Here is a 21922-nt window from a genome sequence, read left to right on the forward strand (position 1 = left end):
TATTAATGGATAAGTGACAGATTGTGACTCTAGCAGTTTCGGCCAACTAACATTATCGTTAACCCCGTGCATGCCTGCCCTTCAGCACGTGACAGTGAGAGTCTTCTTCTCCGGCTCAGCCTTTGAGTCCTCAGCTCATTCTGCTGTGCTCTAGCTTAAGCCTTAAGCTCAGCCCCTCCTTTTTCCTTTTTCTCACATGATTCATTTTATTTTAAGAAAAAAACTAAAATAAATTTTTATAAAATTATATAAAATTTCAAAATCATTTATGATTTCAATACTTATATATAATAAAAAAAATTTCAAGAAAATTTTTCATGAAAAAATTTTAAATTGTTTTATTTTAAATAAAAATTTTACAAGAAATAATTTTAATTGAATCGAATTTTTATAAAATTTTAAATTTAAAAAAATTAAATTAAATAAATTGAATTCTTTCATTTTAATAAGATAATTATAAAAAAAATAATTGAATTAAATTTTTATAAAAATTTTATTCCAAAAAAATTATTTTTTTTTCTGTCTTTTCAAGAATAACTCATGATTTCACTCTGTTTTATATAATAATAACTAAAACTAAAAAGATATGAAAAGTTAAAATTAATAAAATATAAAATGAACATATCAGATAAAAAATAAATGTATATTTTAATAAATTTAAGTTAATACATCCAAATTTTATAAGAGAAATAAAATCGGTTGCTTTGAAAGCCGACAATGAAGAAGTTTATCAGTGGCAAAAAAAATAAAAAGAAAAAGAAAAAGGATTAGTAATATATCAAAACGTGCATATATCCAAAGGGATGACATGGAATCTATAGTTAAACTAAGGCAATGTTTGGTAGGCTGCAGTGCGTTTAATTGCATTACAGTGTACTGTATTATAGAATACCAAACATAGCCTTAATTCTTGAATTGTGAGTGAGACTACTAACCTTGCCATTTTTTCCCGGGTCGAAGTTGTGCTCGATTCCCGATTTTGAGCCGATCATGCACCTCTAAGTTACAAAAATTATTTCATGAAACTATTACATACTAACTACTGATTATGGTCTGATAAAATCTATACAAAATTCATCATAACTAATTGATGGATTATAATAGTAATGAAAAAAAATTATATTGAAATTAATTGATTCAATTGGTTAATAAATGCTATCTATTGTGTGGTCTAGGGATCAATTTCCAATGAGAGCATCTATAAATTTTATTTTGATTAAATAATATGGGTTTAATTTAAAAAATCAATTTTAAACCGGCTGATTTGTATATATTTATTTTGATTTTAAAATCGAATTATGATTTAATTTTTAATTAAATCGATTTGATTTTAATAAGAATCAATTTATTTTTTTATTTAAATATATAAAATTCTAAAATATAACCAGAACATTAATATAAAATAATTATCAACTGTAAAAATTATTGTTTAGATAATTAATATTATTAATTTAAATTATTACTTTACTTTTATTTTTTTATTTTTTTAAATATAAAAGTACATAAAATATCATTAATATTTATTTTTATTTGTTATTATAAATTTTAATTTAAAGTAAATATTTTATTTAAAGTTTAAAATTATTTTTTAAAATATTTAAATCTTAAAATTTTAAGTATAATTTTTTTACTAATTATTTAGAAATATATAAATACATTAATTATAATAAAAATGTTATTAATAATTTTTTATTATTTATTTAATAATATTGAATTTTAAATCCTTTTAACTCTTTATTTTTATCAATTTTAAGAGCAATTCGAGTATGAAAATCATATTTAAAAACACCTTTCTTACCTCGAAACTAAAACCAAAGATCAGAAAGCTCCCAATCATAAAATCAAAATTCAAGTAATTTGGTAAAACTTAAATTATTTTATTTGAACTGCTAAAAGTGTTTTTTTTTATTTAATAAATTATTAATAATGTGACTTATTTTTTATTAATTCTGATTTTTTATAAATTTAAACTTACAATTTTAATTAAGTATTGAATAAGTTAATTTGAAGTAATATAAGAGTGTAAGTCTAAATCTAGCCGACAATGTCAATGTAATCATTTGACTTTCAGAGGCGATGGAATGGCATGGTGTCGGATTTCCTTGCTAATTAAACCCTTTAATTCAAATTTAGTTTATGACATCGTTTTTCTTATTTTTATAAAAAATTAGTTAGTGTTTTTATATTTTTGTTGTTAATATTTTATTTTATATTAAAATAATATATCGTAATATTATAATATTAATAATAAAATTAATTTTTAAATATTATGTTAATGTGATATTTATATTATGAAATATTATTTTAATATAAAATTAAATTATAAATTTTAGAATAAACTATAATGAAAAATCCATTAAATTATATTAAATTTTTTATAAAAAAATTTATAATTTAATTTATGTGTATTATCATTATTAATAAATAAGTTCTTATATTTTTAAAAAATTTATTAAAACGTAATTTTTTTTATTAATAAAATATTTATTTTTTTTATTTTTACTGTTAAAAATATAATAAAAAATTAAATTATTCATCCTTCTCTTCTTTCTCCATTTCTTCTTCTTCGTCGATTTTTCATCATCTTTCTCTAGTTTTTCTTTTTTTTTTATTTTTTTTTTATTTTTTTTTTTATTATTCTTATTTGAAAAGAAGAAGAGAAGAACGCGATTTTTCTTCTTCTTCTCCTTCTTTTTTTTTCTTTTTTTTTTATTATTTTTTTTTTTGAAAAGGAAGAAGAGAATAAAAACTATTTTATTGACAAAAATAAACAATAAGAATATTTTAATAAATATGAAAAATATAAAGATATTTTAATAAATTTTTAAAAATATAGGAATTGACTTGTTAATAATAATAATATTTAAAAATTAAATAAAAAATTTTTATTTGAGGATAAAATTAAATTTTAAAAATTTTCTCCATTATTTTTTATCTATTTTTAATGAAAAACAAAACGAAATAGCTATTTCATTGATGCAGAGAATAAATAATAACGTTTTAATAAATTTTTAAAAATATAGAAATTAATTTATTAATAATGATAATATTCAAAAATTAAATAATAAATCTCTATTTTCTATATTTTTTATTTTTTAAATAAAATTAGAATGCAAATTTATATATTATCAATTTAAAAATTACTTGCTTACCAGCATTAACTGCTCAGGGCGTGCACCCTAATGCATAATTTCCTGATTTGATTGCCTCCTGCCTCTCTGCCAAAGAACAATTTGCAAATTTTAGTATATGAAAAAATAATTACTTTTGAGTAAATAATGCAATTAAAAATAAATTTAGCTTTATGAATAAATTGAAAATCATATAAAATTATCATAATATTATTTAATAATAATTAAAAATCATTAGTTATTGGAAAAAGAAAAGTAAGAGGAATGGGCGAGAGTGGCAGGGGCAGACAAGAGCAGAGTGTATTATTAAGGAATGGAAAAGTGACAGCATGTAACTCTAGTAGTTTCGGCCAACTAACATTATGGTTGGTGAGCCCCGTGCATACTTGCCCTTCAACACGTGAGAGTGAGAGTCCTCTTGGGCGCCTCATCTCATTCTGCTGCGTTCTAGCTCAAGCTTTTTCCCCCGCTCCTTTATATTTTCTATTTATTGGATTTTAATAAAATAATTTTAAAATAAAGATAAATTAATTAATTTTATAAAAATTTATAGATTTAGATAATAATTTATCCTTTCAATAACAATACTTCTCTTGATTTAAGATTTTTTTAAATTTTATTGATTTCTTTTTTTTATTATTTTATTTAAAATGAAAATTCTTTTAATTTAAAACCATTTATTTAATTTTTTAATAAAAAAATTATTCCAAACAAGAAAAATACGTGTTATTTTCCTTAATTATTTTTAGAGTATTTTGTTCATCCCTATTTGTATTTTGTTATCACAAATTCTTAAACGTGTTCGACCTTATAACTAAATCACTCACGCAAGAATCATGCCAGCTCTATGCCAATATCTTTACGTGACAATATCACACTTTAGTAAATAAATTTATAAAATAATATATAATTTAAATATTCATTTTATTTTTGTGTTTTTTTATTGAGTGGAATATATATTTGTGTTATTATTAATTAAATATTTAATAAAATAATTTTTATTTTTTAAATTAAAATAATTATTTTTTATGTATATTTGGTTGCAAATTTATACTGAATTTATGTAATATAAAATATAATTCTGAGCTGGTCGGAGGAGAAGCTTGATTCATATTTTCCGGGGAGTTTAAAACATTACAAGGAATGAAAGTGTCAGAACTAGAAATTTTTTGTCGGTGACAATTAATAATATGTATTTAGTTTTTGAATTGAATTAAAAAATTTTATTAATCGAATTTTCAACCATTTTGAAATGTTATTGAATAAAATTGAGATAATTAAAAAATTATTTTATTATCAATAAAATTTATTAAAAAATAAATATAAATAATATATTATCAATAAAGTTATCAATAATTGTAAAAATTACTCAATTTGATAAAAAAAATTATAAAATTGGAAAATTTTAAAATAAATGAATGTTTGATAACTATTTACATATATAAATCAAACTACAAGATTTTTATTGATTAAACATTATAAAAATTTTATAATCAAATAAGTATTACATAATTATAATTTTATAATATAAATTTATTTTTTTTTTTAAATGTCAATATCAAGTATTATACTAAATTTTAATATAAAATTTATAGAGTTTTTTTTTTGAAATTAAAATTTATAGAGTTAAAAAGCTAAAAATAATATAAATGTTGAATTTATGAAATAATAATATAAAATTTGGAAAAATTATTTTTTAGTCCCTGAGGTTTAACGTAATTAACACTTCTGTCCCTCTATTTTAGTGACCCGATGCTTAAGTCCCTCACTTTATTTTCTATCTAAATTCGTAGTCTTTCCGTCCAAAATAGCCGTTTGGGACAAGTAAATTGACAAAATTAACCCTCATTAAACCCAAACCCAAATGCCTCTTCTTCTTCTCCTCTTCTTCCTACCATTTTCTACAACTTCTTATTCTTCTTTTTCTTTCTTCTTCTTCTTCTTCCTACCCTCTTTTCTGCAACTTCTTCTTCTTCTTCTTCTTCCTACCTTTTTGCAACTTCTTCATTTTCTTCTTCTTTTTTCTTCTTTTTCTTTCTACCCTTGCTGCAACTTCTTCTTCTTCTTCTTCTTCTTCCTACCATTTTCTGCAACTTCTTCTTCTTCTTCTTCTTTCTTCTTCTTCTTCTTCCTACCCTCTTTTCTGCAACTTCTTCTTCTTCTTCTTCTTCTTCCTACCTTTTTGCAACTTCTTCATTTTCTTCTTTTTCTTTCTACCCTTGCTGCAACTTCTTCTTCTTCTTCTTCTTCTTCTTCTTCCTACCCTTTTTGCAACTTCTTCATTTTCTTATTCTTTTTTCTTCTTTTTCTTTCTACCCTTGCTGCAACTTCTTCTTCTTCTTCTGCAACTGGAGAAAACATGAAAGAGAAAAAAAAAATAGGAATTTTACATTAAGGGAAGGGTATTTCTGAAAAAAATTATCATCTCTCACTTTTGACTCTTTGACCAAACGGTTTAAATGGACGGAAAGACTACGAATTTGGACGGAAGAGAAAGTGAGGGACTTAAGTGTTGGGTCGCCAAAATAGAGGGACAGAAGTGTTAATTATGTTAAATCTCAGGGACTAAAAAGTAATTTTTCCAATAAAATTTTAAAAAATAATAATAATAACTAAAATTAGATTGAATTAAAATTATATCGTAGAGTCCTATTTAATTTTTATAAGAGAGATTTACAGTTTTATATTTTAAATTCACTGTATACTAAATTTAAAAGATTTTATTCACTTTGAATTCAAACAATCCTGATAAGTAGTTAGAGATATTTCCATTGAAAAAAAAAAAAAGTAGTTGGAGATATTTTGAATATTTATTTAAAAAAATAATAATTATTAAAAGATTGTGTTAAAAATAAAATAAAAGTTTATATATTATTATAATATAAAAATAAAAATTACTATAATTTTAAAATAATAAAAAAATAAACAATACAAAAATTATAAAAATTGCAATAAATGAGAAAAAACATCCAGCAGCTAATTAGGGACGAGGAGAAGGTTGGGCAACAGTCTCCATTGTTAAGATAAACTCCACTTTTAGCTGTAATTAGGTTTGGGTCAATTGTGTCCTTCAAATAGAAAGTTAGGTGGTTTATACATTTTAATTAATTTTGTATAAGTTTTAATATAAATATTTATTTTAATAAATATAATATTTATTTTCCTATAAATTCAACAAATTTTACGAATAAATTGTTATTAAATCATTATGTTTTGTTAATCAGAATCTTTAAATTTTCTGTTAGATTGAAAAAAATAATTATCTTAAAATAAGGGGGAATGGTATAAATATTTAAAATTATAAAAATTAAATAATATAAATAAAAAAACAAATTAAATAACTTTTTGGCTTCATAAAATATATGCACAATTTAATTAAATTTTTTCAAATAAGAAATAATAATTAGTTGTGATGGAAATAACAAGTATAACTTATTTTAGTAAAATAATGTTTAAAATTTAATATTATTAATAAATTATAAAAATAATATATTAGTTAATAAAATAATTAAATCGATAACTAAAAATTCAACTTTTAAATTTATACCTCTATTAAAATAATGGAATTTAATATTAATATTAAATCTCTTAAAAGATATATGTTAATAACCCTTAATGAGAATATTATATTATTTTATATGCAATATTTTTTATATAATTATTTTATTTTAATCAGGTATAAAATTTATACCTTTATTATAATTTTATATGCAATAAATAAGATTTAAATTAAAATTAAAGTAAAAAATATAATTGAAATAAAAATCAGAACCATACTAAAATTAATTAAAATTGTAACAAAATTTAATTTTAAAACTCATTCTTAAAAATCAAAGAATTAAAATTTTGATTTTAACTTTCATCGTCATCGGCCAGAATCGTATCGAAATCGGAACCAAACATCTATAATGCCCACTACTTGTAGTCACCTTCTTTTCTCTTTGTATGCAAAGTCAGCTGCTTTTAAGCAACAAATTGACAATTAGCTCATAAGCTTCCGTTTGAAGCAGCCTTATATCAAACACATAAGGCATGTGTGAGTGTACATATATAGTCTACAATTCCTGTCACATTCACTTGCTTTTGCTTCAACTCCTCCATTGAAATAGTGCTCTCTTCTCTCTCAATATCCAAATGGGTTTCATAGAGTCCGAAGACAGGCGGCTCATGGAGATGGAAGAGTTGAAGAATCGCATGCTGCTTGCCTGTGCCGATCTCAGCCGTAGGAAAGATCAAGAAGATTTCCAGGGCTCGCGTCTTTCGTCCTCAGATTTCGATGTGGACGACCACTGTGGTCAGAAACTTGTTTGCGTTACTAGTGGTGTTTCCTTTCTTGGCCTCGCCATCGTCAACCGCCTCCTCCGCCGTGGCTACTCCGTCAGAATAATTGTCCACACTGAAGGTGATTTCGTAATTGAATTAATTCCCTTTCATTATTATTATCATTATTGGTTTTGGTCATTAGTCACAGTAACGTGTCCTTGGGGAACAGGTCCCTAATAATGCTGCAAAATTTACAAAATCATTTCATTTTTAGAAAAAAAAAAAAAGACTCATTTTCCATAGGTATATATAAATTTATTAATAAATTTTATTTTTAAATTAAAATTAAATAATAAAAAATAAATTATTTATTAAAAAATATTTTTCATGCTAAAAAAATATTTTTTAAATTCAGTTATTTTCTTAAAAAAAGGGAGTCATATTATGGATATTTTGTTGTTCTTCCCCAAATTTTATTTCTAATAATAACATATTCAAAACGTACCCGAATCCTGCTGTTTGGAGTAATTTAAATCCAGGCGGTAAACCCTCCTCCCAGATTGTAAGGTGTGATGTGTCATCTCAGATTAGTATAGCAACAACTTTTAAAGTGCTTATTATTTTAAAGATAGGCAAAGTAATATTTAGAGTTAAGATTAGGGCTAACTATTCCTAAATAGCTATTGTCATGGGTTTAGTCAGTTTGTAACTGCATCATTGTTGAACATGAGATCTGGGTTCAACCCTCCGATCCCTTTTACTCTAGGCTTCAACTCAGTTTGTAACTGCATCATTGTTGAACATGAGATCTGGGTTCAGCCTTCCGATCCCTTTTACTCTAGGCTTCAACTCTCCAATTTCTTTGACTCAAAAAATAAGCTGATTCAGTATTTCACTTTACATTAATAAATTTAAAATAAATTAGCATAATAATAATAATAATAATAATAATCTAGTAACTTGAAATGGGTTCAAGAGATTTGAGGGAATGAGTTTGAAAATGCAGAGGACATGGAGAAATTGAGGGAGTTGGAAGACTCAGGGGAGATGAGTAGAAGCAACAACAGCATTAAAGCAGTAATGGCAAAACTAACTGAAATTGAAAGCTTATTGGAAGCATTTGAAGGGTGTCGTGGCGTCTTCCACACCTCTGCATTTACCGACCCTGCTGGCCTCTCTGGCTACACTGTGAGTTCCTTTCCCTCTCCTTTCACAAGTGGCTTTATTGCTCCATCACTTTTACTTGCCTATTTTTCAAATTGTGTTCCTTTTATTTGCATTTCTTATAATAAGATTTAGTTCAATGGAATAAAAGTCATTTTCAGATTTGCAGAATCTCAAGAGCAAATTGTACAAATTTATACAAGGTTAAATACATGTTTACAACCGTCACTATTTTAGACTAATTTATTAAATATTTAAATTAAAATTATAATCTATTAAACCTCTAAACTAAAATTATAACCTATTAAATACCTAAACTTATATAAATCATAACAATTTAAATATAACTTAACTATATCATTTGATAACTTAATAAAAAAAAATAAAAAAAAAATAGTTCAATTCATTGCTAATTGTACTTAGAAATTTTATTGATTGGAATCTCAATTTTTCATACGATACTAAAACTATTCTCATACAACTTTGTCAATTTATAAAAATTCACAACACAATCAACAAAATTTAGAGTACATTTAGCAATATATGTAATCAATTCTTTTATTAAAATTTTTTAATAATATGATTAATTTATATTTAATTATTATGATTTTTATACGTTGAAGTGTAAAATAAGTTATAATTTTAATTAATATAGAGGTGTAAGTATATATTAAACCCATATATATATATATATATATATATATTTGTAGTTGTTGCAAAACTTGAGATGATAGCCAATGTACTGGCATGATGCATGAGATCAGCTAGGGCTCACCATCAAGCTCCATTGATGCTATTTTTGTTTAGAAAAGAAGTCATGTTGTGGAGGTTGAGGCATGAATGAGCCATGAGCTAACTAAAGATTCTCTCTTTGACCTATTTGTTATTTCACCCCCAAAAGGCCTAAAACAAACTGCTTAAAATAGATTCAATTAGATTCAATTAGGAAACTAACTACTTTGCTATCTCACTAAATGAAATGGTTTCATTTTCATGCCCAAAGCCAACTACCACCTTTTGATTAATGTTATATGTACTTGCTCAGAAAGGAATAAAGCTATGGAGTATGAGAATTATCATAAATATAGTCGGTATTGAGAGTATTATACTATGAATCGGTGATACTATGCCAATATATAATATGAAATGACAAGCCAATAGAATAAGGATGCATATATAAACATAGTTTCTGTTTATATTATAAATATATATAACTACATATCATGGCTGCAATTACTTTTGCTAATTGCATCATAATCATACACTAGTTTGAAGTTTGAATCCCCTTTTCATCTGAGTTTATAAACGAAGAAGGCAAGACTCTTTACTGGAATTACAGGCTACGTGATTAAATTCATAAATCTGTTCTGCAGATGATTAAATTACTCTCATGTGTAATTATTCTTCATTCTACTAGAAATCCATGGCTGAAGTAGAAGTCAAGGCCGGTGAGAATGTCATCATGGCATGTTCAAGAACACCATCAGTGAGGAATTGTGTTCTGACATCTTCACTTCTGGCCTGTTTATGGCGAGATGCTTCGACACAAGACCTCTCCCCTGTAATTAACCATGAGTCCTGGAGTGATGAATCACTTTGTATAGACAAAAAGGTAACTTTCCAATCCAAGTTAGGAAATTCATTTTTCTCGGTTTAAGCTAGACTTTGTACTCTTCTTTGCAAATTTTGGCAAGATTGTTCCGTTTTCTGAAATTATGCAGCTCTGGTATGCACTTGGTAAACTGAGAGCTGAGAAGGCTGCATGGAGAATAGCTAAGGAGAGAGGTTTAAAATTGGTCACAATTTGTCCAGGCCTCATTACAGGACCAGACTTTTTCCGTCGAAATCCAACAGCAACAATTGCATATCTGAAAGGTATAATTATTTCCAGATTTCCATCAGAAACAATTAGATGGAAATGAGATTTTCAGGATTTAAATTTCTAACGGTGGTTTTAAATAAAGGATATTAGGTTAGGTAAAGGCCTTTATTTATAGATTTTTTACCCTCCCGTTAATGGCTGTTATGTAACAGTAATGGAAACAACCCATTACCTTGTTTTTCTAAAGCCATATGCGGCAACTCAATTTCTGAGAAATTTTATACTGTTATATCTCACTTTTTTCATTCTAAAAATTTTATTAGAAGTTAACTACTTTTTATAAATATTTTTTTTTCTCTTAAATTCAAATCAACTATCTTCCTAATCTTATATATTTAAATCCATGCAACTAACCCAACTCCACTTCAAGGCAAACATTTGACCATTTGGCTAATTTGAGCTGCAATGTTGAAAATGCAGGAGCTCGAGAAATGTTTGCAGATGGCCTACTGGCAACTGTTGATGTAATGAAACTAGCAGAAGCACATGCTTGTCTATTGGAGGCTATGAACAAGACAGCATTTGGCAGGTACATCTACTTTGATCATGTCATTGATGGAGAGAAGGAAGCAGACAAATTGGCAAAAAAGATTGGAATGCCTGCAGAGAAAATTTGTGGAAACGAATCCATCAATTTTCTAGCCCGATTCGAGTTATCGAATAAGAAGCTGTTAAACCTCATGTCAAGAACACTTCGCAGTTGTTATAATGAAAGATAGGAACTTAGAACTCACCAATTCTTGCTGTGTTGTTTTATTGGTGTTTTTGTTTTGACATCATTTTATCATACACTTTTTGATATGGGTATAAAAACCTTTTCAGTTTTTTTAAAAATTCAATTGTTCATTTTTGTACTTTAAATTAGTCAATTGTAACCTCCAGCATTTTGCTAATAATCTACCTTATTTAAAATTATAAAAATTAAATATTTTAAAATATTTTAAAATATAAACTAATTTAATAATTACACCTTTAAAAAATTACCCACAATAAATGTTTAAATGATATATAAAAATTTTACATAATAATTAAATTCATCCTTAAATTTTAAAAAATATATTTTATATCTCTAAAATTTATCTCTAAAATTTTTAATTTTTAATCTTTAATTTTAACTACTTATTTATTCCACATTTTTGTATACATTTTGTTAGTAAAATCAGATATTTTTACAGAAATGATAGAACAATAAAATTAAAAGCAGAAGAAATTCGATCGTAACCTACGAGAAAATGATGAGCAACACAAAGGGCTCAGAGAGTTGCTGTATGTGCTCATGGAAGAGCCTGGAAAATCAAGCTCAACTCATACAAGAGGTGTCAGAATTTAAAGCACTCTTCATCTTTGCCCTGAATTCTTCAATTGCACACAGGAGCAATATCTAATCGCTAAAGATCAAGAAGAAACAGAGAAATTAATTATCGCCATTGGTGAAGAAGAAACGGATGATATTTGCAGAGAACGGCTAGGCTCGAGTTAGGGTTTCGGAGGGCAGTGAAGAGAAGAAGAGGGTTTATTGCAGAATTTATAAATTCTTTATGGGCTTTTGATTTACAGAAGTTGGGCCCACTGGACTCCATGGATTGGATCATAGAGATGTAAGTAGCCTATTTTTTCGTTATATTTCAACATGTTTTTCATAATTTTTTATTAAGTATATAACAATTTAAAAAAAAAAAAATTGGAGTTTAAGTTCCCATTTATTTCAAAAAAAAAAAAAACATATTTGTGACAATTATTAATAGTTAAACTTGAAAAAAATTCATAATTAATTAAAATATATGATAAATGCATAAATTAACTTTCAACTTTAATTTCTTAATTATTAATTCCAATGGTAATCAAATCAACAAAATCAAAACTTAATTATTTTCTAATATAGTTTCTTATTTGCCCTTCGCTTAATAATAATAATAATCTTAAATTAATTTAATAAGTTACATCGTTCAATTTTATTTAAAATTAATATTAAAACATTACTTGGACATAAGTAATTAAGTAAAAAGTTAATTATGGCTGCAGTACTTTATTAATTTTTCGGATTAAGAATGAATTTTAATCCATTAATAATATTTATAAATATTATAACAAATTTCAAAATTTATTGATTAAAAAAAACTTTTTTGAAAAAAAAAATTAACAGTAAATTTAAAATCTATTTGTATTACGTATGAATTTCAAAATTTATTGATAATTTATAAGTTTATAAAATAATTGGTGTTTGAATTTTATTAACAGAATTAAATTTCATTAGTAAATGTGTTACTAAATCACTAATAAATTTCAATTCATTGTTAAATTTAGAAAGTGTTAAAATTACTAACCAATATTAAAATAAAATATTATCTAAACTTTTTTTTAATTTATATTTTTTACTCAGATTTGTTGATAATTTTTAATGAAAATAAATTTAAATTTTTTTTTAAATTAGTAATAAATTGTGAGTTTATAGTAATTTGAGTCCTTAAATATAATAAAAATTACACTCACAAACTTAATCTGATAATAAATATATCTAAATAAATATGAAAAGTTTTATTTCCTTCATTGCTAAATTTCCATTTCAAAAATATAATAACAGTCGTTCTATTATTTAATCATTTTATTATTTTGCTTTCTTTCATTTCTTTTTTATTTTATAATTTTTCTATTATTTTATGTCGCTCATTCTCTTTGTTCTTATCTTATTTTCCTCAATAATTTTCTATCTTTTATTTTCTCCATTTACTTTTTTTCATCATTTTTTCTTCTCTTATTTTCTTCATTTTCTCTGCAATTTTTATTCATATTAGTTTCTCCCTATCATTTTCTTTTTATCTTTATTTTTTTTATATTTTCTCTTCATTCATTTTCTTTAATAATCATTTTTTTCTTTTTTTCTTTTATTTTTCTAATCATCTTTTCCTCTTCTCCCATCATTCCTTTTTTTCTATAATTTTTCTTTTTTATCATTTCCTTCTTTTTTTCTCCTTTTATCTTCTTTTTTTATCATTTTCTCTTATTTTACATCATTTACTTTTCTCTCATTTCTATTTTCTCTTATTTTCTATTTTTCTCACTTTATTTTATCATCTACACTTTTTTTTCAGATATTCTCACATTTCTAATGAATATTAGATATAAATTAAAATTTTATTAATTATAATAATAATATAATTTTAAATCTTACTGAATTAATAAAAAAATATATTAATATTCCATCTGTTCCATTGATAATTTTAGATCTTATATAATTTTTATCTATCTTTCATTTTTTGACTATAGTAAATTATTGTCTATCTTTTTCTATATTATATTAATAAATAAATTTACCATTATAACCCTATATCTTTAATTTTATCTTATTTCTAAAAAAATTTTAAAATTTATTTTGATATTTAATAAAATTTAATGTCTTTAAAATTGATATAATTTAAAAATTAATTAAAAAAAATATCTTTTTTAATACATATAAAAAAGTAAAGTAGATAAAAATTACAAAATAGATGAAATAATAAAATTTATTATTTAATTAACATAATAATTATTTTTAAAATTATTTAAAACCAGTGATGAATTTACTAAGGAATTGCTAATTTACTAACAGTTAATAATAATATTTTTTTAAAAAAATATTTTTCTTTCAATATATTAACAAATTTAAAATATGTACATAAAATCAGTTGATAAATCCGATTTAAAATACATTGAACCGTCATGTGTTATTAATTCATTGGTAATTTTATTTATTGGTGGATAATTTCTTACCATGTAAATATAATTTACAAAATTAAGGTTAATTCTAAAAAGTTAGCCGTTAGTAAAATATTTTTCAAATAAAACTTAATAATTATATCAGTAGTCTATTGTCTTTTCAATATATAAATTTGAAAGAAAGATGGCTTAATTAAGAGAGCAAAAATTAAATACCTGAAATAGTAGCTATAATATTAAAAAAAAATTATATATATTAATTAATATTACAAATAAAATCTTTGAGTAAATACCACAAATAATTGACCATAAATCTCAAAATAAAAAATTAACTAAGAGTCTCTGTTTTTAAGAGAGAATAGCTTAAAAATATTTAACTACCCATAAACTAAAATATATTGATGAACGCTTAATTTTTTCACTCCGGTCTAAGGTCAAACTCATGAAAACAGTCCATAATCTGAAGATTTCTAAGTCTCCTGCAAGAGTTAGGTCCAGCCCGCTCAGCTGTAGGACCGGACTCCACCTAGATTCCTCAATCCGGTCGACCCAGCCTTTTTGACCCGATGATCAGGCCTCCTTTAGACTCAGCCTTAACCCCATCTTCCAGCCCAGTCCGGAAGAAAAAAAGTGGCCGGCCCGTCCGACTGGTAGGTCCACTCGCATGCGTGCCATAGGAGAATTAAGTGGCCATTACGCATGCAGCAGGAATCTGATATTATCGTACGTCCAGATCTGTATGGCAGAGACACGTGATCTAATAACGAAAACTTCGTTATACGTCACTAGCAGATAAAAGGAAAGAAATAAAAGGAGAAATACTCACCTCACGGACTAAATTTTTTTTAAATTCACAAAACTCTTATAAAATTTTATTTTTTCAAAATTTGAGATCATCCCATACTATATATGTTGATTTATCAAATAAATTTATAGAGTTAAGCTTTGGCGAGATGTGAAAAGAAACTCCCAATATTAACGAAATCAAACTTTGGTATATAATAAAATAACCAAATCAAAAACCCTAATCAACCTCGAATTTTGAGAATGTAATTCAAATTAAAAAGAAAGTTTCAAAAAACTAATAGATGGACCCAACTACCAACTGACAACATTGGTCCTCGGTAAAAATTTCCATTTGTTTAAACAAAGTTGAATGTGGGTAAGCACGTGTTCACCGTCTCTCACGTGCATGACTCATGCAAACCAGTGGAAAAAAGAGCTAATTGGAGAAATGAAGAGAAGAGAGACAATTTCCTATATTCGCTGTCATTGGAACTCATCAAAAAAAAAAAAAAAAAAAATCACACCACGCCCCATCTGATGATTCTCTTTATTTTATCTTCTTTTGCCAGAGATTTTGACAATAATAAATTGTTTTTTTTATTTTATTTAATTTTCTTATTATAAATATTAATTAATAAAAGTTTACCACCCATTAAAATAAAAGATGAAGAATACCTAGAGAACATAAGACTGATCATCACCAGTGATTCCTTCTCTTATATTTACATAGACTATTATAGATCAGATCAAGCTAGCTACTTCTCTTTTTTCTTCAGCTTCTTTCTTTTAACTCATCACACTCTCTATCTTCTCTTAGAATCAAAAACCCAAGATTCAAGCAACTGATTTTCTGTGTTTCTCTTCAACTTTTAGCAACTGGGTTGAAGCTGACTCGGTGATTTTTCAAGAATTACAGTGCAGTAGTACGACTGCTGAGGTGAGTTTTCTTTTGCCTTGTTTGATCAAATCATATGATAGACATGACAACATATATAGCCAATCCAAATGTAGTTTTCTGAAATGCCTAGGATTCTACATTTGTGTTTTGTCTTAAAATAGGCAACTTTTTTTACACTACTGTAGAACTGTTTGCATGCATGGCCAGTGGTGGAGCCATTAGTTAGCTAGCTTACCTCTGATGAACCACAATGGTTATATAACTGCGTTCTTTACCGTCTGGCATTTGTGGGGTTCCATTGTTAGCTCCTCAGTTTTTTTTCTTCTTGATCTCATGAACATATACATATGCTAAGAGCTTTAAGGTCAACTAGATATGCTCACATCCTTTGACCAATTGGGATGATTTCTTTTTTCCTTTTTTTTCTATCTGCAAGGAAAATTTCAGTAAAGGCCCATGGGTAAATTGGTACGGTTCTGAATGTATCATATCACAATTTCGAAATCAAGAATTTCTTTTCTTGCAAAATTCTAGTTTAAAGAGTGAAAAATCTAGCTAGTTTAAAGAGTTACTGCCCCTCGACTATAGTTAATTTATTTAATTATACAAATAATTAAGTTTTAATCATGAAATTAGCCAGTAATATAGATAATTAAAAGATAGAAATGATACATTAGCCAAAACTAAAGATTTTAAAAAAAATTATCCTGCCCAATTAGTCATAGAAGACAAGACCCATGTGAATGAGCAAAGTATATAGTCACCTCTTTTTGCTTTTGTCAGGTTCAACAATACTAAAATATTAAAATTTCTCAAAAAAATTCATTTGAACCAAACAAGTCCTAAGATTATAATGATTCCTTATGCATGCAGGTTGTAAATTGAAGAACATAAAATGGAGAAGAACCCACCTCGTAAAGAAGCAAAAAAGAGCAGCAGATACACCATTGATGAAAGTGGAGGAGATTTGATCGAGTGTTCAGGCAAGTATTGTAGATCATGCACAGCAGGATTGATAGCAGACTGTGTAGCCTTAAGTTGCTGCCCTTGTGCTCTATTGAATCTCTTAACATTTGCTTTTGTTAAAGTTCCATGGATGGTGGGAAGGAAGTGTTTGGGAAGACTGAAAAAGAAGAGAAAAAAGAAGACAATTAAAAGAAAATCCAAGAAAAGAAGCAAAAAATCTGAAGCAGAAGGTGAAGGTGAGGCCATAATTGAATTAGAGGAGAGAGATGGGGATTTGAAAAAGGGAAGGAGAGAAGATGGAATTTGGGAAATTGTAAAGGGGTTTAGTAAAGAAGAGGAAATTATGAATAGTGTTAGTGCAAGGTTTGAGGCTGATAAGGTTTGGTTAGAGTTGTATGAAGATGGGCATTTGGGTTTTGGTAGGGTTTCTTTTACTGGTATTAAATAAATATATTGTTGTATTAAATTGTATATCTTAATTATTTTTATTATTTTAATTATGATTTATTGTTGATAATCACCCGATAAATCATTTGATAATTATTTTTACCATAATTAATTTAAAAAATTAAGCAAAAAGCGATATTAAACTCTATCAAGAATTTTAATTAATATTATTTAAATAAACGAAAAGTTAAAAAGCAAAAAAAATCTTATTAAAACTCATTGAAAAATATTCAAATGATTAAGAAAATATTATTTATAATAGAAAAAATTAGATAATTAAAATATAAAATTAACTCTTTAAAATTTTAAACTTTGTAATTAAACTTTCGACTCTTGTTATATTTTTAAAAATCATGAAATTCTTTTTTTGAAAAGTTATCGTGAGTCTACATCAGACGTGGATAACAAAAATTAGATTCGGTCTAAATTTACCATAAAGTTTAAGACCAATTACTCCGTATAAAAAAGAGCAGGTAGTTGGAGGGAAAGAAATGTTAGATCTATAATGAAAAAGGCTTTTAACTAATAGGTGTGATTTGAAAAACTTATTTGACTTTTGATATTGAATTGAAACTTATTTATCATTATATAGTATTTCTTTAGTTAAACTAGTTTTACCTAATCTGTCTTGCATATTTTTAGGGTAATTTATGATTTAGTCCCTGGATATTGCCATTATTAACAAGTCAGTCCCTGTATTTTCAGAAACCTATTAAAACGTCCTTATATAATCAAAACGTTAACAAATCAGTCCTTTCATCCACTATTACCCTCTTTTCCGTTAAAAATAAGATGAAAAGACCAAAATAACCTTAGTGTAACTTTTCCCCAAATCGATAATTTCTCTTCTCAAATCCCTATCCTCTCTCTCTCTTCTCCCGAAAATGAAAACTTCTGTTCCGAAATCCCTAATTTCTCTTTTCTTCCCAAATCGATAACCTCTCTCTTCCTAAATCCCTAACTTTCTGTCTTCTCCCAAGTCGATAACTTCTCTTCTCAAATCTCTAACTTCCCTCTTCTTCCCTAAATCCTCTCTTCTCGATTTTGTTGGTTTTTATCGAAGAGAAGTTGGGTTCTGTCGAAGAGAAGTTGTGGTCCCGATTTTGTTGGTTTCTGTCAAACAACTGGGGAAAGGTAACTTTTTGTGCTTTCTTTTATTTTTTTTTTCTTTGGATGTGTGATCATAATATTTGTATTATAGTAAAACATGTGGGTACCACTTACTGTTACTGATAGTTTTAGTTAATTTTTTTTTTCAGGAGATTTTGACTAATTAAAGAATGTGTGATTCATGTGTGCAGGTCTGAAAACATGGCTGTGGAAGAGAGATTTACTATGGTGTTGACATATGAAAACAAAACCGATTCTTTATATAATGTCCCTATTGCAAGGTATTCGTACATATCCTTGTTGTCTGATGTTTATAAGTTGTTTAACATAGCTGCATCATTTGTTTCGTTTGTTACTGGTAGTGGGATGAGTGTAGAAAATGATGATGATTTAATGTTGGCTTTTGAGTTGTACAAACATAGTCATAAATTGCCTTTGACTGTACACGTAAAGGGGGTCCCTCTGAACACTGAGATGTCTGATGATGACGATGATGATGATGATGTTTGTATTATTGGTGAGAGCAGTGATACTGGTGAGGGTAGTAACCTTGGTGAGGGTGGTAATACTGTTGAGGATATTAACCTTGATGATGCCTTAGGTAGAAAAACTCCCCCATTAAATAGGGATGTGTCCACAAGAGGTAGGGGCAGGAGTGTGCCATTAAGAGGAAAGGGAGGAAGAAGCAGTTTTACTAGAGGTAGAGGGATAAGACAGGAAAGTGTTAGTGAAAGTGGGCAGTTAGGGGGAGGGGCCAATGAATCACCACAAATTGATTCTGAAAGTGATGTATCATTCAATGAAAGTGAGGTTGGAGATGATTTACCTGAAGAAGTTATATTTGACAATGAGATTAGTACTGAGGAGTCAGATGGGTTATCAGGTTATGCTAGTGACAATGACAAAGAGGTTGAAGATAGTGAGAATGAGTCTTATGATCCAAATAATAGAAAGAAAAAATATATTGATCCTTATCATGGCATGTATGATCATCCCTTCCAACACAATGAAGGGGAAGAGATTTTGTTTAAAGAGGGCCAAGTTTTTAAGGACATTGTAACTTTGAGGAATGCAATGAGAGATTATGCTATTAAGGGGGGATATGATATTACAAGAGTTAAAAATGACTCTACTAGATTAACAGCTAAGTGTTCCAGTACAAGATGTCCCTGGAGGTTTCATGCATCAATTTTGTCTGACCAAGTCACTTTCATGGTTAAGACTCTACATGATGAGCACACATGCATAAGACCATTAAGAAATGAAAATTTGAATTCAAACACTAAGTGGATAGTAGAAAAACTTAGGGAAAAGCTGAGGGCAGACCCTGACATGAGTTATGAACTCATGCAGCATGAGTTGATGGGAAAATGGGGTGTGGAAGTTCCTGTGTGGCAATTATATAGAGCTAAGTGCAAGGCTAGAGATGAGAATATGGGCATGCATTGTGAAAGTTTCCAAAAACTTAAGAAATATGTCCATTATTTGCAAACATATAACTCGGGTACAGTTGTAAAAATTCAGCCAGCTCCAAGGGTTAATGAAGATGATCCTTTTGTTTTTCAAAGAATATGGATTATGTTTGATGCTATAAAGTCTGGGTTTGAGAATGGTTGTAGACCCTTTATAGGATTAGATGGTTGCCACTTGAAGGGTCCATATGGAGGGATTTTCCTAGTTGCAGTCATACTGGATGGAAATAGAGGTGTGCTACCTCTTGCATTTTCTATAGTTGAAGCAGAATGTGGTGATAGCTGGACATTTTTCCTAGAGAATCTTTATTCTTGCATTGGTGGAGGAACTGATGCTAGGCCTTTAACTATTATGTCAGATAGGCAAAAGGTATGAATTAATATCCAATTTTTTTTTTTAATTTAGCATATTGAACTATATGCTATTCATTTAAGTTACTAACTATTTTTTTGTTGTAGGGACTCATTGATGCTGTCAAAAATATATTTTCCAATGCATCTCATAGAGTTTGTTGCAGGCATTTATACATGAATTTCAAGAAAGAGTTCCCTGGACTGATGCTCAGAGATGATTTTTGGAATGCTGCAAAGAGTACTCATTGTTATGAGTTTTGGCTTCACATGAAGAATTTGAAGCCCAAGCGAGATCAAAAGCCATATGACTGGTTGATCAACATACCATTCAGTCAATGGACTAGACATGCATTCTGGCCTGAAGCTAAGTGTGACAATTACACTAACAACATGACCGAATCATTCAATGCATGGATAGTGAAATTGAGAGGTTTGCCTATTATCAATATTATTGAATCTATTAGGCAGAAATGTATGGTTAGGTTGCATAGAAGATTTGCTAAAGCTCAAACATGGGAAGGGATAGTTACACCAAGAACAAAGAAAGTATTGAATAAAATCATTACTGCCAGTAGGTTTCTTAAGTTGCTCCCTGGTAGAAATGAAGAGTATGAGGTTCATGAGGGTCCATGTAGGTTTGCTATTAGTTTAGCTAAAAGGACATGCAGTTGTGGATGGTGGGATATAAGTGGTTTACCATGCAAGCATGCTGCTAGAGCAATTGCATATGTTAGGGGCAATATTGAAGAGTTTTGCCATGAATATTACACTGTGCAGTGCTATTCAAGAGTTTATGCAAGTGCCATACATCCTGTTCCTCAAGCTGAGCTTGAACCTGATAATGAACACCCATCAATATTGCCACCTCCTTTGAGGAGGCAACCAGGAAGGCCAAGGAAGGCTAGAAAGAGAGATGAGAGTGAACCACCAGCAAGAGGAAGGAGGACAGCAACTGTCACTTGTGCTAGGTGCTTACAAACAGGCCACAATAAGAGAACTTGTCAATATGCTGCTGTTGGGGTAACTATACCTTTGTTTGCTTGCATATAATGAATCTATTTTAACCTTTTTAACCTTTTTAACATTTCTATGTATTTCTCTAATTGTAGGCAAATATGGCTGCAAGTCAAAAGAAGAGAAAACACACTACTGCATCAGGTGCGGGGACTTCAAGAGGGGTTAATACTAATCAAGTGGGATCAAGTGGTGGACCAACTATCTAAAGGAGCCTTTGGAATATCAAATGAACTTTTTGAGAATGTTGTTAGTTGATGGGATATAATTTGTACATTTTGGGAAAACATGTATTTTGGGGCATTGGATTGAGCTTTTTGTCTATTTGGAAATATTGTAAATCTGTGCACAGATTCTTTTTTGGGAGTTTATCATAGATATTGGTACAGTGCTACAGATATTGGCCTTACTTGATCATTAAAATGGCAGTAATAGATGTATGACATTGTAATGATCAAGTCTGATTTTGTAAAGTCTCATTTTGTAATACATATTTGAACAAAAAGGACATATTAATGAAGTTATGCCTTTAATTTCATTTGCTCAGCTCCAATTTTATTCATTGTGCATTTATAAAATTTGTTTGTACTTGATATTAAGTTACAATTGGATAAATGTAACATTATCATCACTCTTCTATTACTTTTAATTTTACAACTTCTAAGTCCATCTATTTAAGTATTTAAAATTTCTCCGTCCTTTAAGTTTTAACGTTTATAATTTTTTAGTCCTTATATATTAA

At 27.5% G+C, this 21922-nt stretch overlaps 3 protein-coding genes and 1 non-coding gene across 4 annotated transcripts; 3 read left to right on the forward strand and 1 right to left on the reverse strand.

The window, feature by feature from the left end:
• The first annotated feature begins 7085 nt into the window (after positions 1 to 7085).
• LOC110600929 (cinnamoyl-CoA reductase-like SNL6) lies at positions 7086 to 11267 on the forward strand. The gene is made up of 5 exons (XM_021737865.2): positions 7086 to 7533; positions 8401 to 8582; positions 9976 to 10170; positions 10280 to 10433; positions 10861 to 11267. Exons 1-5 carry the CDS (start codon positions 7266 to 7268, stop codon positions 11157 to 11159), a joined length of 1098 nt encoding a protein of 365 aa, XP_021593557.1. The 5' UTR covers positions 7086 to 7265; the 3' UTR covers positions 11160 to 11267.
• A 423-nt stretch (positions 11268 to 11690) lies between these two features.
• On the reverse strand, positions 11691 to 11789 carry LOC122722024. Its single transcript, XR_006348875.1, has one exon. It is a non-coding gene; the product is annotated as a small nucleolar RNA snoR1 (small nucleolar RNA).
• A 3944-nt stretch (positions 11790 to 15733) lies between these two features.
• Positions 15734 to 17283, forward strand: LOC110602687. Its single transcript, XM_021740264.2, has 2 exons — positions 15734 to 15856; positions 16691 to 17283. Exon 2 carries the CDS (start codon positions 16713 to 16715, stop codon positions 17229 to 17231), a length of 519 nt encoding a protein of 172 aa, XP_021595956.1. The 5' UTR covers positions 15734 to 15856; positions 16691 to 16712; the 3' UTR covers positions 17232 to 17283.
• Positions 17284 to 20266: 2983 nt separating this feature from the next.
• Positions 20267 to 21681, forward strand: LOC110602036. The gene is made up of 2 exons (XM_021739462.2): positions 20267 to 21186; positions 21276 to 21681. Exons 1-2 carry the CDS (start codon positions 20341 to 20343, stop codon positions 21387 to 21389), a joined length of 960 nt encoding a protein of 319 aa, XP_021595154.2. The 5' UTR covers positions 20267 to 20340; the 3' UTR covers positions 21390 to 21681.
• Positions 21682 to 21922: the final 241 nt, after the last annotated feature.

This window comes from Manihot esculenta, chromosome 15, assembly GCF_001659605.2.
Source record: "Manihot esculenta cultivar AM560-2 chromosome 15, M.esculenta_v8, whole genome shotgun sequence".
NCBI lineage: Eukaryota > Viridiplantae > Streptophyta > Magnoliopsida > Malpighiales > Euphorbiaceae > Manihot > Manihot esculenta.